Source organism: Carica papaya, chromosome 7 (genome assembly GCF_054855325.1).
Source record: "Carica papaya isolate Zhongbai chromosome 7, ASM5485532v1, whole genome shotgun sequence".
Taxonomy (NCBI): domain Eukaryota; kingdom Viridiplantae; phylum Streptophyta; class Magnoliopsida; order Brassicales; family Caricaceae; genus Carica; species Carica papaya.
Genome location: NC_142315.1, coordinates 2,091,176 through 2,108,223, shown reverse-complemented (window position 1 = coordinate 2,108,223; position 17,048 = coordinate 2,091,176). Strand labels below are relative to the sequence as shown.

The 17,048-nt window shown below is 36.6% G+C and overlaps 2 protein-coding genes across 7 annotated transcripts; both read right to left on the bottom strand.

Moving 5' to 3' along the window:
* Positions 1-823: 823 nt before the first annotated feature.
* Positions 824-9,082, bottom strand: LOC110817803 (putative disease resistance protein At4g19050). Of its 3 annotated transcripts, none has more exons than XR_015813669.1 (4): positions 8,793-9,082; positions 4,354-8,506; positions 2,374-3,536; positions 824-1,366 (listed from the first exon to the last, which is right to left on the bottom strand). XR_015813669.1 is itself a non-coding variant. In XM_022046506.2 (2 exons), the coding sequence occupies exon 2, from the start codon at positions 8,462-8,464 to the stop codon at positions 5,054-5,056; it is 3,411 nt and encodes a 1,136-aa protein (XP_021902198.2). In that variant the 5' UTR covers positions 8,465-8,472; positions 8,793-9,082; the 3' UTR covers positions 4,353-5,053. The 3 variants fall into 3 exon arrangements, 1 of the variants encoding a protein (XP_021902198.2); XR_015813668.1 differs by having other exon boundaries at positions 4,354-8,472; XM_022046506.2 differs by lacking the exons at positions 824-1,366; positions 2,374-3,536 and having other exon boundaries at positions 4,353-8,472.
* A 1,241-nt stretch (positions 9,083-10,323) lies between these two features.
* On the bottom strand, positions 10,324-16,718 carry LOC110817804 (putative disease resistance protein At4g19050). Of its 4 annotated transcripts, none has more exons than XR_015813650.1 (4): positions 16,586-16,718; positions 12,186-16,326; positions 11,455-11,519; positions 10,324-10,796 (listed from the first exon to the last, which is right to left on the bottom strand). XR_015813650.1 is itself a non-coding variant. In XM_088208418.1 (3 exons), exon 2 carries the CDS (start codon positions 16,282-16,284, stop codon positions 12,217-12,219), a length of 4,068 nt encoding a protein of 1,355 aa, XP_088064544.1. In that variant the 5' UTR covers positions 16,285-16,326; positions 16,586-16,718; the 3' UTR covers positions 10,990-11,519; positions 12,186-12,216. The 4 variants fall into 4 exon arrangements, 2 of the variants coding, with proteins under 2 accessions (XP_088064544.1, XP_088064545.1); XR_015813651.1 differs by having other exon boundaries at positions 11,499-11,519; XM_088208418.1 differs by lacking the exon at positions 10,324-10,796 and having other exon boundaries at positions 10,990-11,519.
* Positions 16,719-17,048: the final 330 nt, after the last annotated feature.

Below are 17,048 nucleotides of genomic sequence, written 5' to 3'. Positions count from 1 at the left end.
ACTTTTATTTTATTTTATTATTATTATTTTAATTATAAATAATTATTATATCTATTTAGATTAAAATATACGAGTAACAAAAGCCGGTTAAAATTTTTTTAACCCAGAATGAAATTAATTTTTTTTTTATTAAATTAAATACAACCAACTAAAACTAAAATTTTATTGTAAAATATATATTATCGTATCAATTTTATTTTAAAACCATAAGGATTAAATATATAAAAATTTCTAAAATATATATTATCCAAAGAGCATGTTATCCTTCATAGGTTGCTGAATCATGTCTTAAACAGTATATGATTCTGTCTACAAGATGGTTGCCCAAAATCAGAAAGTGCTTCTTTTGCTGCAAAGAACTGGGCATGATTAGGACTCACGAACACTGCAATCTTTAAAGAAAAACTCGTAATATTATATGTTCAATCCCTCAGGGTTCCACCAACTCCTGATTTCGCCAACAAAGAGGAGCCATCGACATCGAACACCCACAGACGAACAAGAGAAGGAATCCATGCGTCGGCTCTTTTGCTCGAAACACAGCCCAACTCTGGAATTAGATGAGCAGATGTTACTTACTGAAAATATCTTTAAAGACTAAATTTTGATTGACATAATTACAACAGCACAAACAAAAGCATGATAAAAGCAGATTACTACGAAGCCTACATAACCCACAATTACACTTATTAGCGACGCGTCAAGCCTTCACTCCATATATGTATCCTCAATAGCAGATTATGCAGCAAATTTAATACCAAATACAGCAGCATTTGCACCAGACTATATAATCATCTCATCTTTTATGTAAAAAAGCTTGAGCTTAAATCAAACAAGCAATTTTCACTTGAAATCTTATCAACATGTTACTCAATCTTACATCCACTGCGAAGATCATAAAAACCAAATCCACAACAGCCACAAACACAAACTCTGACCTACCAGCAACTTTACCATCAGAGAAAACCAATGAAAAAATTACATTTCAACAGCCAATCTGCTTCTTCCTTCATCCTCCAAGGATTTTTTGTACACGCTGAAAATTCACAATTTCCTCATATCCCAGACAAACTCAAAAAAAATTAAAGCTTCAAGATGAAACAGACTTGAGTCCCCAACACATAACAGCAGCAACCACCTGTTAGCTAGCTAGCCGAATTCTTCCAACCTTTAAACTGCAGGATAACCACCCAACGCCTCATAAAAATCACTTTCACAATTCAGCAAACCAGAGCATATTCTTCATGAAGTAGCAACGTGATGACAAAACCAGCACCAAAAACAAGAAAATAGACAGCTCCAAAGCAGTAGAAACGATAGGTCCGCTTCTCATCATTTAAAAAAAAAAAACAAAGCGTCATAGTACCTGTAGAACGAAACAAGTTAACTGGGTGCAGACAAATTACCTGCAAAAACTTACACGTCATAAGACCAACAACGTCATTGAGCATTTAAATTTAAATGTTATATAAAAAAACTATTTTAGATTTTCATTTCAGAGAGAGAAAGTTTACAGAATGTTGTACTTAAAGACTCAAAAGTCATCTATTACGAAATTGTTTTTGGGTATCATAAAAAATTAGATTGGGTATTTAACTACCACAAGTTCTCTTAATAGAAGTTTCAAAGAGCAGCAGCCTGAAAACTTGCAGCTATTGGAGTGATGCTGAAATTTACCCTGTTAAAGGACTATTCTTTTTAATGCTGAAATTTACCTTGTTAAAGGATTGCCTTTTTTAATGTTGAAACTTTGTCGGGAAAAATTAATCTCTAAAACATGCACAATCACGTTAAAATAGAAGTAGAAAGAAAAAGGACACAAGGTTTTACGTGATTTGGCAGTGTGCCTACATTTACAGGTAAAACCGACAAGAAAAGTATTCTATTATGTAATCTCAAAGTACATTACCAATAGATTAACAAATTTATTTCTAAAGAAACTAATAGAGTTTTTTATAAACAAAAATTCTTTAAAATATGTTACCCGAATTTTTTTATTCATTTCGTCTCTTCAACATAGGACAATCTCTCCTAAAGTGACTATTCTCCTCACAATCAAAATAGTTTTCCTTTTTACCTCTAAATTTTGATTTGCTCATTCTCTATGCTCTTTCCCTGCTTACCAAACCTTCCCCTTTTGTTATATACTTTATAAAATTCTTTTGCAACTCTTTTGACTTTAGTGCATTGCTAACATCATTTAGTAAAATACTAAGTTTTCTATTTAGTAAAGCATCAACAAAAGTTTTATAAGAGTATGGTAATGAACACAGAATAATTAATGTTTGATTCTCATTTTCAATCTTAATACCTATGTTATTAAGTTCTTAATTAAAGAATTAAACTCATCAAAATGTTATTTAATGGGCGTACCTTCACTCATTCTTAGATTGTACAACCTTATCTTCAAATAAAGACGATTCGTCAGTGATTTTATAGAGTACAACCCTTCCAGTTTCTTCCACGCAGTTGAAGCCGAATGCTCTTCAATAACTTCTCGTAGAACATTGTCATTCATGCTCATAAAAATTGCACATACGGCTCTATCCTGCATATTTATCTTTTCCGAGTCTCTCATACTCTCAGGATATCTTTCTTCAATTGCCCCCCATATATCTTGTAAAACCAGATACGATCTTTTTTTAATCTTCTGCAGAATAAAACTCATACCACCATCAAACTTCTCTATCTTTTACTTTGTGGATGTCATCTTGAATCCCTATACTGTGCACCAAAAACCAAACTGAGAGAAATAACACTATTAGAAAACAAAAAACCACTCATATGGAGTCACTACTGCACAGAAAACCATCACACGTAACCACTGGAGCTCCGACACGAGCCGTTGCGTGCCGTTACACGCCGCCATGCGCTCCTCCACACGTCATCACACACGAAGCCCCCGGGGATATCACGCACCGCCGCTGTTTGCCGCTCATCGCAGCCGAAAATGACTAAAAAACCATAGAAAATGCGAACGATTCCAAACCCAACACTGATCTGGTGAGATCGCATCGAGGGACACCGGAAATCACCGTCACGCAAGACAGGCCGTCGCGCATCTTGTTCTTCTCCAACGATCTTCTGTCGCTCCATCTCTCTCCAGATCTTCTAATTTCATGCACAGACGAGACCAAATGTTGCCGATCCACCTTCGGTTTCTCTTCTCCGACCCTCCTCACGCGAAGTTGATTTTTTCTTCTGGTGGCCGTGGATCGGTTGTCTTCTCCGAGCCATGCGGTTCCTCTTCTCGATATGAATGTTCTGCTCTGGCCACGCTGAAGAAATCGTCCTGCACCATGATAGAAATCGAGCTTCTTCCGCCGCCGGCATGCAAGAAACACACAGATCGGATTTGATATGGTCGCACTTCGTCTTCTTCGTCGGAAACCCGCCAGAGACTGTTTGGTTGTACAAGTCCGGCCGAATAGGTTCTTCACAGATCTGATTGTGACTTTTCAACTTCTTCTAACTTTCTCTCACTAATCCGTGTTCAAACTCGAGCTCTTATACCACTTGTTGGAGAAAATTATTTCCTAAAGCAAGTACAATCACAATAAAATAAAAGTAAAAAGAAAAAGGACACAAGATTTTACGTGATTTGACAATGTGCTTAAATCTAGGGACAAGATTGGTAAAAAAGTATTTTATTATGTAATCTCAGAGTATATCACCAATAAGTTAGCAAATCTATTTATAAAGAAGATAGCAAAATTTTTCACAAACAAAAACTCTTTAAAATATACATCAAATATTTTTCATAATAAATATAAAGAAAATCCAAATGAATTATTCTACAAAATATAAATAAATATCACCAAAATTCAAGACACATCAACAAACTTATTAATAGATCCTCTCAAACAGTGAAATTATACAAAAGATGTGAAAGGCAAAAATAAGGAAGAAAAACACTGTTTCACAGTACTATCATCTTCAATAGTAACATAAAAAAATGCACACCAAACACAAACACATACAAGAGGGCAATTCATCAAAGAAGGAACAATATTCAGCTTCCTTGATACAACAAGACAAGAATTGCAAGCCGGAGATTGTATGGGGCAGAAGAAATGGCGGAAAAATAGTAGAAAAAGAGAGATTGCACAATAAATTTCAAGTAGAAATTACTTGATGCATGGATCATTCTTCTAAATATATTCCAACTTTGATGCAAGAGATATCAAGTAGAAATTACAATTGTTAACAAGTATAGTTGATAAGTATGCTTATAAATTGCTAAAAATAATAGCATGCTCTGCTGCCATTAGATTTTAATATAAAAAAGAAAATAACAAACCCAGGGCATTAATTAAATACATACAATGACATAAAACTGCAATCATAACAAACCTGGAGTTATTTTTCAAAGTTCTGGAAGCCTTCATTCATGTGTAATTTCATTTGCTCAGTAATTTCATTTGTTCACTTCTGAGAGGCCATGTGTTTTCTACGGGGAGGGAGCTTTGGCAACCCAAGACATGCCTGACTGTCATCAGATTGTTCCTCAACTCCAGAACTCTTGGTCATAATCCAGTTTTGTATTGACCGAACAAAAAGAAAGAAGCACGTAAAAAATTCATCAAGTTTTGGGCATTCTCCCCCTGTTAATCTTTCAAGAGAAGGCAATGCAGCTCCGATGCTTTTCAACTCCGGCAGCTCAAACAAATGCAGAGTCCTTAGATATTTCATTGCAGGCACGGTTGTTCCATCAAACTCAAAAACACGTTTGAGATTATCACAAAACCTAATCTCAAGAGTCTGAAGATTCATTGGTTGTCGGGACAAGGAGAAAACAATTTCCAGTAGTGGACAACATTCTAGATACAGATGCTTAAGATTACTGAATCTCTCAATTTGCAAATTCTTGTTGAATATACTCTTCAAATTAGGGAGGTTAAGAATCTGCAGAATCTCAAGTTTGTTTGACACTCCAATGGCTTCCTCTTCTCTACTGAAAACACTCTCCACGTTGCTGCATCTCTCCATGCAACAGCCTCTCATTGCGCTGATATTGTTTGCACCTAATTCAGATAACCAACTGATATTTGCATTATCTCGCAAACATATATATTGAGCACGCCTGAGAACACCCTCCAGACCGAGGAAAGGACTGCAAGACCGAATTTTCCAAAGACTGCCTGTGGATTTCCGAGTAACTAGGAAAACATCTGGTCCTTGTGTAAATATCACTAAATTTGGCTTCATCTCTGTGGCTAAAGAAATCTCCATCTTCACCATGCTTTATTGGAGGTAAAACAGAAAAATGAAATTGCTTGATGTATGCATCCCATAACATTGGATTGTTGTCCAACATTTTGAAAAACTTCCTGCCACGAACCATTATGTGGAGATTATTTGCACTCAATGGAAATATTTTTGCCGCCCCAAAGATGCCACAATCAACCCAATTTAGTTCCTCTGGTAGGCGCTTTATCCTCCTCCAATTAATTTCTTCAGTATCCTTCAGGAGGGGGAGATAAAGTTGTTTAAGGCAAGGCAACTCTGAGATCTCATATGGAAATTCTTTTATCCCAGTACCCCTTAGATCAAGAACCTCCAAGTGACTAAGTGATTCCAAATGCTGCAGCTTCTTCAGGCACCAACAATCTCTTAGCAATAGCCTGCAGAGGTTGCAAAAGAAGTTCAAGGAAGGAAGGTGTTTGACTGGTGTTTCTGAAAGATCAAGAACTTCAAGCCTCGTAAGCTTTTCCAAGCCTGACATGTCTTCCATGCGTGACCACCCTCTCAATGACAACTGGGTTAAGTTACTTAGGAAGAAGATATCTATGTAAATAGGAGTTTTAGACAGGTTGAGAATCCGAAGGTTCCTCATATAATTAAGTAAATCACTCATCGAATGAAGTCCTCCAGGAGGATGTCTTAGATTAGAAATATTGAGCTCCTCAAGATTTGATAGAGACCCTATAATGGGAAAGTAAACATCCCGAATTCCACAAAGTCTGAGTATCCGAAGTTGAGACAAACCCAAAAGAGTATTGGAATACTCACCATGTAATGACAACTCAGTGCAACCAGAAAGATCAATCGCTTCCAGATTTTTGGGGACAGCTGGCAACCGGCTAAGGGAGGAACAACCACGTAGGATAAGTCTGCGCATGTTGGGGAACTGCCTAAAGTCAAAACCTGTCAGAGAACGTGCATTAGTGAGGTCAAGTACCTCGAGCCTTGCAAGCCCTTCCATTATTGGCAGATGTTCTAAGAATTTGCAATCCCTTAAAATGATAGTGTGAAGGTTAGGAAGGTGGGAGAGTGATGGTAAAGACCGAACTTTGGTATTTGAGAGGTTTAGGCAACGAAGGCACCACAAATGTCGAAAGGATTGATCTTCAATTTCAACTACATTAAAGGAACCAGAGAAATCAAGTAATTCAAGGTCTTTACAAGCTTTTGTACTTGGCAGCTTTGTCAGTGCAGTACAATTTCTTACCACAATATGAGAAAGGTTGCGAGTGATAGAAGGTAAGACACGCAAATCAGTTTCAGATAAATCAAGAACTTTGAGACTAGGTGAAATGTCATCATAGATCTCCCTTAAACGGACAGCACCAGAAAGATCAAGAACTTGGAGATTAGAAAGCCCTTCTAGCCTTGGAAGTCTAGTTAAGGATTTACAATTTCTCAATACAAGTTGTGTTAGCTCTGCGAGGCCAGATAGAATTGGTAGGCGATCAATCTGCGAATGAGAAACATCAAGGATCCTGAGTTTTTGGAATTGAGAAAAGGTTCTGTCGTAGAATCTTTCAAAACATGAAGCACCATTAAGGTCAATGACCTCAAGCTTTTTCAATTCACTGAGTCGTGAAAGCATTTTCAGGTGGCGACATCGTCTCAAGATAAGCCAGCGTAATTCAGTTAAACTGGAAATAGAAATAGGTAACCTTTCAACCCGCACTCCAGAGAAGTTGAGACTTTGGAGATGAAGCATATGCTGGAAGAAATCATCTGGAATTGTCGTCAATGATGTAGCACCAGATATCTCGAGAGTAACTAATGATTTGAGTCCTTTTATCTGATCAATCGCCTCCAGAAACTCACAGCCCCTTAAGATAAGCATTGTAAGCTCTTGCATGTGCAAGAAGGATGCTGGTAGAGATTTGAGCATAGGATTGAAGATGCCAAGAACATTAATACCATTCAGGGTATGAAAGAATGCATCTGGGACTTCCTTGCCTAGACGATTACTGTCAAGCAATAATGTTGAGATTTTCTCTGATTTGCTACTATATCCAACCGTTCTTATTACACCATCAATCAATGCAATGTCCCCAAATCCTTCCCACATTTTATCCTCCAAAGCAGGAATCATTGGACAGCTCTCGGTATCTATAAATCTTTGGAAATCCGTACCTGAATAATGTCCTCCATCTCTGTTCTTTTCATAAATCAGATAATCTTCTAAACCTCGTATCCACCAACAAGGCAGTTTCATTGCACATCCCACCATTACAACACAGTTGGACTCCACATGTCTGAGAAAGCCTAGACTTAGAAGGTCCATGAGAAAAGAGTAACCCTTCTTAAAAGCATCCTCAATACAATTAATACCACCAAGAGAACCTTTCATAATCCAGTGGGCTATCAATTGAGTGAAATTAACAGAACCATTCATGTGAATGTACTGCCAGCTGTGCCAGAAACAATGAATTAGATCATTGGTTGGCATAATTGCATGTGCAATTCGGAGAAAGCAAGATATAATGCGGGAGGCATTAGTAGTTGCTGAGTCTACTACTAACTCTTCTCTAATAGCCTGATGTTTATATTTTGTGATGTAATTTAATGCTTCTGCCATAGCCTCAATTTTAGCAGGAGCACCCTCGCTTTCCTTGTAGATATCTTCAAATAGTAGTTTAAAATCTGGATCTCCGAGTTGTTTTTGCAAAAGAGTGAAGGTCTCTGCTGCAGACAAGGGTTCCATCTCTACCACCTTCAAGTAAGGACCAATAAGATTTTCAGAGTAAACTATGGTGGTCACCAAGACTTTAAATGAAGGCTGATTAAAATCAGGAACCAGCGATTCAAATTCTGATACAGTTTCATATACTTCCACTCCCTTACAAAATCCATCCAAGATTAGAAGACACCTCTTGTTATCAATAGCTGCTGATATTTTCTGTTTCAGATTAGCTTCTGTCTGCATCTCCTCGTCCTCATCGTCATCACCATCGTCATCCGCATCCCACTCCTCAGTTGGAAGACATATAGGCAACTGAGCAGCAATCCTCTCAAGCGGAGATTCCTTGTCATGTTTTCTGCTCATAGATAGCCAAAAACATAAATCAAGCTGACCTTCTTGCTTTACAGTATGACGAACCTTTTTTGCCATCCATGTTTTCCCTATTCCTGGTTTCCCAACAAGACACACCACTTTAACATTGTCAGTGCTCAGCGCTTCCACTATGAATCGTACGCGCAAATCCAGTGCGTCCCCGTTACCCATGGCTGATCCTGTTGCAAAATGTTCGTATGAGGAAATATCTTCCTGTCATATACCAGTAAATAAGAAACAAGCAATCAAGGAGTCGAGATATGCTATAAATAAGATCACTGAAGTTAGAGCTTAAGATTGTAGGAGTAATGTTAAGAATGGTGGAAGAGAATGTATCTTAAGATAACTAAGAGGAAAGTTAGCTTGTATATGTAAAAACAATTCAGGTCTAAAGCTGTCCAAGATAAATAAGAGAAAAATTCAAGTGTGGTGAACTCGTAGAAAATTTGGAACAGAACAATCGTGAAGAAGAGTGAAGAGAAAAAAAAAAAAAAAAAACCTGTAGATTTCGATTGGCTACTCCGATAGAAGCAGTATCAGCTACCAGGAGCTTCTTCTGGGTGAAGATAATTGATCTTTTTTATACAAACAAAAACAAGAAAAAAATTCTTTAACTCCTAATGGAAAACAAGATCATGATTTTGCTAGCAGAACCTGCAAGCCAACGAGATGAAGAAGATGAAGAACAATATCAATAAGATCATGATTTTGTAACTTGCAGAAATAAATAAATTAAACATATTCTAAACAAAAGCAAAAGCCACTCCGACCAGACGAAGTGGATTAGATCACACCCAATAAATTACATGTGTGGAATTCAATGAATTTTTTTTTTTTTAATATCTAAAAATATAAATATTATAAGTATTATTACTTTAATTTTATTATATTTATGATTATCATTATTTTAACCGTAGATAATTATTATATCTATTTAAATTAAGATATATGAGGTACAAAAATCTTTAAGAATCTTTTTGATGCATTAAAAAATTTTTATTAAATTTTATTTTAGATAAATGAACTTGTGATTATGGCATATCTCATATAAATTTTTATAATAAAAACAGACGAATTTACCTTTTTTCTTCCGTAAACAAAGTAAGAAACATATCTAGTAAGAGAAGTCGATTAAAACTGAACTTAACGCTGTGATGATCCTAAAATTTTGAAACTTAACACAAGGTCTTAGTAAAGCCCCTGTATGGGAAGCACTGTGGAGATTCATCATACCCAAGAGGGAGCCCCTTAATTATGAACTGTTGCTTGCTAGCATGGAAATCCAAGGACTTCACTACTTACAGTCTTTAAGAATTAATTGCTTCTTATTAATAAAACCAGATACCCTGATTCAAAATGTTATATTTAAAAACTAATGAGTGCAAAGTGGAAAAGAAGTAGATTGAGATTTTTAAATAGCATAAGAACCAATTTAATATTTAACTTCAAACTATTGATACTAATTATAATTTAAAAAATATTTATTTTTTAATATAAATCTATTAATATATATATATATTTTTTTTTTATCTTTTGAGCAACCATTTGCAAGACATTGCTAATATACAAGATGTAGTTGGGAAAATATGAACAATAATAAGTACTAAATCCATATCCTATTCCTTTTGGTATAAACCCGAATAAGAATATTGAAGATGCAGAAATGTATTCTGAGGTTTCTCGAAATACCATGTAATATATCAGTAATAAAATTTGGAGACAAGCGAAAGAAAGAGTTTACTTTGCTTAATACCGGGCTATCAGAGAATATCTCTCCATCACCATCTGTATTATCTACTACTTAGAGATAACTTGGATGTTTTAAAGAATATAAAACAAAATTTGTCACAAAAAAAAAAAAAAAAAAACTTAATTGAAGCTCCAAGGATCATATGCTCCTTTATATGTTGCTTAATAATGTCTTACAGTATATGACTGCCCTAATAACTACATAAAAACCAGATGATACAGAACTCTAGTGTGTCAATACTATGATAAATGAACTTGTCAACATCATGCATGTATGTATATACTAGCTAGTGAAAATTTCATATTAACAGAAGTCTATTATCTATATAATAAACACTACAACAGGCATGCTGAACTTATATGTCAAGCATTTTCCAATGACTTTTCTTTTTTTTTTTTTTTTAATGTTCATAATTTCATTTCCGACCTCATTTGAGCACCAAGGATAAACATTTTCACCCAAGAGGTTAACAGAAGAGAATTACTCTCCACCTCAAGGGAACATATTCTCTCTATAAGATCATTGCCCAAAATCAGAAGGCGATTCTTTTGCTGCTAAGAACTAGGCATATGATTAGGACTCCAGAACACTGCAATCTTTAAAAAAAAAACTCCTAATATTATATGTTCAATCCCTCAAAGTTCCACCAACTCCTGATTTCTCCAAAGAGGAGCCACCAACATCGAACACCCACAGACCAACTAGAGAAGGAATCCATGCATCGGCTCTTTCGCTTGAAACACAGCCCCAACTCTGGAATTAGATGAAAAGATGTTACTTACTGAAAGCTGCACAAAACAGGGCACTCTTGCCTTGACTCACCAAGCCAACTTTATCCTAATAATATCCATGAACTCACACAATCTGAAAAAATCTTACACAGGTATACTCAGGTATTTGACTCGGTTCATTGCCAGTTTTAATTATATTTGAAACTAGGTGAAAATATCTTTAAAGACTAATTTTGATTTATTTATTAATAAAAGTCTAATCCTCCATGACATAATTACAAACTGCACAAACAAAACATAACAAAAGCAACAACTGCAGATTACTACAGCCTACATAACCCACAATTACACTTATTAGCAACACATCAAACCAAAGTTCACATGCAATAGCAGCAGATTTCACCCTTCACACAAAACTCCAACAAGCCTGCACTCCATATATGCACCCTCAGCAGCAGATTATGAAGCAAATTTAATACCAAATAGAGCAGCTTCTTCACCAGACTATATAATCATCTCATCTTTATGTAAAAAAGCTTGAGCTTAAATCGAACAAGCAATTTTCACTTGAAATCTTATCAACATGTTATTCGTTCTTATAACATACAAATCATTTTCACAATCCAGCAAACCAGAGCATATTCTTCACAAAGTAAGCAACATAGTAAAGAAGCCAACACCAGAAACGAGAAAATATAAAGCTCCAAATCGGACCGCTTCTCACCATCCAAAGAAACCATGGTACCTGCAGAACAATACAAGTTAACTGGGTTAAAACATATTACCTGTAAAACCATAAACACCATTTCAGAATGGTAAAGTTTACAAAATGTTGTACTAAAGACTCAGAGGCCTGAAATCATGCAGCTATTGGAATAATGCTGAAATTTACTAATAGATCCTCTCAGGGTATGAAATTATATAGATGATGCGAAGGGTGAAAATAAGGAACAAAAACACTCCTGCGATCAGGGTTTCACAAAACTATCATCTTCATTAATGAGGTACGAACAAGCACACCAAACACAAATAATTACAATGAGGCAATTCATCAAAGAAGGAACAATATTCAGCTTCGTTATTACAAGATAAGAATTGCATACAGGAGATTCCGCGAGGCAAAAGAAATGGTGAGAAAGTAGTAGAAAAAGAGAATCAGATTGCACAACAAATTTCTATCACAAATTACTTGATGCGTAGATCATCCTTCTAAAAATATTCCAACTTTGATGCAAGAGATATCAAGTAGAAACTACAATTGCTAACAAGAATCGTTGAAAAGTATGCTTATAAATTGCTAAAAGCAATAGCATCCTCGACTGCCGTTAGATTTTAATATTAAAGGGAAAATAACATACCACAGCCATCGATTAAAAACATACAATGACATAAAATGGCAAACATAACAAACCTGGAGTTATTTCTAAAAGTTCTGGAAGTCTTCATTCATGTGTAATTTCATTTGTTTTCTGAGAGGCTATGTGTTTTATTCGGGGAGGGAACTTCGGCAAACCAAGGCAGGCCTGACTGTCATCAGATTGTTCCTCAACTGCAGAAATTAGGGTCATACTCCAGTTTTGTATTGCCCAAACAAAAATAAAGAAGCATGTAAAAAAGACATCAAGTTTTGGGCATTCTCCCCCTGTTAATCTTTCAAGAGAAGGCAACGCAGCTCCGATGCTTTTCAACTCCGGCAGCTCAAACAAATGAAGAGTCCTTAGATGTTTCATTGAAGACACTGTTGTTCCATCAAACTCAAATACACGTTTGAGATTGTCACAAAACCTAATCTCAAGAGTCCGAAGATTCATTGGTTGTCGGGACAAGGAGAAAACAATTTCCAGTAGCGGACAACATTCTAGATACAGATGCTTAAGATTACTGAATCTCTCAACTTGTAAATTATTGTTGCATATACTCTTCAGATTAGGGAGGTTAAGAATCTGCAGAGTCTCAATTTTGTTTGACACTCCAACAGCTTCCTCTTCTCTACTGAAAACACTCTCCATGTTAGAGCATCTCTCTACGCAACAGCCTCTCATTGCGCTGATATTTTTTGCACTTAATTCAGATAAGCAACTGATATTTGCATTATCTCGCAAACATATATATTGAGCACGCTTGAGAACACCCTCCAGACCGAGGAAAGGACAGCAAGACCGAATTTCCAAAGACTGCCTGTGGATTTCCAAGTAACTAGGAAACCATCTGGTCCTTGTGTAAATATCTCTATATTTCGCTTCATCTCTGTGGCTAAAGAAATCTCCATCTTCACCATGCTTTCTTGGAGGAAAAACAGAGAAATGAAATTGCTTGAAGTACTTATCCCACAATATGGGATTTTTGTCCAAAAATTCGAAAAACTTGCTGCCATGAACCATTATGTGGAGATTACTTACACTCAATGGAAATACTTTTGCCGCCCCAAAGATGCCACAATCAACCCAATTTAGCTCCTCTGGAAGGCGCTTTATCCTCCTCCAATCAAGTTCTTCAGTATCCTTCAGGAGGGGGAGATGAAGTTGTTTAAGGCAAGGCAAATCTGAGATCTCATATGGAAATTCTTTTATCCCAGTACCCCAAAGATCAAGAACCTCCAAGTGACTAAGTGATTCCAAATGCTGCAGCTTCTTCAGGCACCAACAATCTCTTAGCAAGAGCCGGCAGAGATTGCATAAGATCTTCAGGGAAGGAAGGCGTTTGACTGATGTTTCAGAAAGATCAAGAACTTCAAGCCTTGTGAGGTTTTCCAAGCCCGACGTGTCTTCTATGTGTGACCACCCTCTCAACGACAACTGGGTTAAGTTAGTTAGGAAGAAGATATTTATGTAAATAGGAGTTTTAGACAGGTTGAGAATCCGAAGGTTCCTCATATAACTAAGTAAATCACTCAACAAATGAAGTCCTCCAGGAGGATATCTTAGACTAGAAATATTGAGCTCCTCAAGATTTGATAGAGACCCTATAATGGGAAAGTAAACATCCTGAATTCCACAAAGTCTTAGTATCCGAAGTTGAGACAAACCCAAAAGAGTACTGGAATACTCACCATGTAATGACAACTCAGTGCAACCTGAAAGATCAATCACTTCCAGATTTTTGGGGACAGCTGGCAACCGGCTAAGGGAGGAACAACCACGTAGGATAAGCTGGCGCATATTTGGGAACTGGCTGTAATCAAAACCTGTCAGAGAACGTGCATTAGTGAGGTCAAGTACCTCAAGCCTTGCAAGTCCTTCCATTTCTGGGAGATGCTCTAAGAATTTGCATTCCCTTAAAATGATAGTGTGAAGGTTAGGAAGGTGGGAGAGTGATGGTAAAGACCGAACTTTGGTATCTGAGAGGTTTAGGCAACGAAGGCACCACAAATGTTGAAAGGATTGATCTTCAATTTCAACTACATTAGAGGAACCAGAAACATCAAGAAATTCAAGGTCTTTACAAGCTTCTGTACTTGGCAGCTTTGTCAGTCTAGTACAATTTCTTAGCAAAATATGAGAAATGTTGCAAGTGATGGAAGGTAACTCACACAAGTTAGTTTCAGATAAATCAAGAACTTTAAGGCTTTGTGTTGTTTCGAACACATAATCATGGATCTTCACTAAACTGATCGCACCAGAAAGATCAAGAACTTGAAGCTTAAAAAGCCGTTTTAGACTCGGAAGTCTAGCTAAGAATCTACAATTTCTCAGTATGAGCTGTGTTAACTCTTCAAGACCAGAAAGAAATGGTAGGCGGTTAATCTGCGAGTGGGAAACGTCAATGATGCTGAGTTTTGGAAAAATCGAAAAGGTTTTCTCGACGAATCCTTTAGACAATGAAGTACCAGAAAAGTCAACAACCTCAAGCTTTATCAAGGCACTTAGTCGTGGAAGCATTGTCAGGTGGCGACATCCTCTCAAGATAAGCCAGCGTAATTCAGTTAAGTTGGAAATAGAAATAGGTAACCTTTCAACCCGTGCTCCAGAGAAGTTGAGACTTTGAAGATGAAGCATATGCTGCAAAAAATCATCTGGAATTGTTGTCAATGATATAGCACCAGATATCTCGAGAGTAACTAATAATTTGAGTCCTTGAATCTGATTAATATTCTCCAGAAACTCACAGCCCCGTAAGATAAGCATTGTAAGCTCTTGCATGTGTGAAAAGGATGCTGGCAGAGATTTGAGCATGGGATTGAAGATGCCAAGAACACTGAGACCATTCATGCGATGAAAGAATGCATCTGGGTCTTCCTTGCCTAGACAGTTACCGCCAAGCAACAATGTTGAGATTTTCTCTGATTTGCTGCTATATCCAACCGTTCTTATTACACCATCAATTACTGCAATGTCCCCAAATCCTTCCCACATTTTGTCCTCCAAAGCAGGAATCATAGAACAGCTCTCTGTATCTATAAATCTTTGGAAATCCGTACCTGAATAATGTCCTCCATCTCTGTTCTTTTCATAAATCAGATAATCTTCTAAACCTCGTATCCACCAACAGGGCAGTTTCATTGCACATCCCACCATTACAACACAGTTGGACTCCACATGTCTGAGAAAGCCTAGATTTATAAGGTCCACGAGAACCGAGTAACCCTTCTTAAAAGCATCCTCAATACAATCAATAGGACCAAGACAACCTTCCATAATCCAGTGGGCTATCAATTGAGTGAAATTAACAGGACCATTCATGTGAATGTACTGCCAGCTGTGCCAGAAACAATGAATTAGATCATTGGTTGGCATAACTGCATGTGCAATTTGGAGAAAACAAGGAATAATGCTAGAGGCATCAGTAATTGTTGCGACTGCTCCAAACTTTTCTCTCGAAGCCCGATGTTTATATTCCATAATATAATTTAATGCTTCTGCCATAGCCTCAATCTTAGCAGGATTACCCTCACTTTCTTCATGGATACCTCTAAATAGCAGTTTAAAATCTGGATCTCTAACCTTTTCTTGCAAAAGATTGATGGTCTCTGTAGCAGACAAGGGTTCAATCTCCAACACCTTCGCGTAAGGACCATTAGGTTTTCCAGAGTAATCTATGGTGGTCACCAAGACTTTAAATGAAGGCTGCTTAAAATCAGGAACCAAGGATTCAAATTCTGATACAGTTTCATATACTTCCACTCCCTTACAAAATCCATCCAAGATTAGAAGACACCTCTTCTTATCAGTAGCTGCTGATATTTTCTTTTTCAGATTAGCTTCCGCCTGCATCTCCTCATACTCATCGTCATCACCATCGTCATCCGCATCCCACTCCTCAGTTGGAAGACATATAGGCAGCTGAGCAGCAATCCTCTCAAGCGGAGATTCCTTGTCATGTTTTCTGCTCATAGACAGCCAAAAACATAAATCAAACTGACTTTCTTGCTTTACAATATCATGAACCTTTTTCGCCGTCCATGTTTTCCCTATTCCTGGTTTCCCAACAAGACATACTACTTTAACATGGTCATCGCACAGCTCTTTCAGTATGAATCTTACGCGCAAATCCAGTGTGTCCCCGTTATCCATGGCCGATCCTGTTGCAAATTGTTCATATGAGGAAATATCTTCCTGTCATGTACCAGTAAATAAGAAACAAGCAATCACAGAGTCAAGATATACGACGATAAGGTGATTGAAGTTACAGCTTGAGATTATAGGAGTTACGGTAAGAATGGTGGAAGAGAATGTTCCTTAAGATAACTAAGAGGAAAGTTAGTTTCTATATGCAAAAACAATTCAGATCTAAAGCTGTCCAAGATAAATAAGAGAAAATTTCAAGTGTGGTGAATAATCATGAAGAAGAGTGAAGAAAAAAAAAAAAAAAAACCTGCAGATTTCGATTGGCTACTCCGAGAGAAGCAATATCAGCTAGCAGGAGCTTCTACTGGGCGAAGATAAAATTATGTGTACTCCGACAAGACAAAGTGGATTAGATCACACCCAATAAAGCAATGTCATTTATATCATTTACTTATATTTTTAAATAAATGGTATATGTTAATATAATTTATTTGTATTTTTAGTTATATAATTAAGTCTTTTAAATTTTTTGTTATGTGAAATTAGATTGAAGAAAATATATATTATGAATTTAAATATTATATTGATTCTAGATTCCGTCTTATTTATTCAAAGCACCGACATGTTTAAGAATATAATTGGTCATAAATATTTTAGTAATCTGGCTCATAAATTTTTACATAATGGATCAAACTTAAATTAAATTAGAGACTTTATAAAGTGAGAGACGATTTAGATAGTAGAAAAACTGTCACTTGAGAGACCATATA

Excerpts from the sequence above, each read along its gene's own strand:
- LOC110817803 (XM_022046506.2), bottom strand. The coding sequence starts at position 8,464 with ATGGGTAACGGGGACGCACTGGATTTGCGCGTACGATTCATAGTGGAA.
- LOC110817804 (XM_088208418.1), bottom strand. The coding sequence starts at position 16,284 with ATGGATAACGGGGACACACTGGATTTGCGCGTAAGATTCATACTGAAA.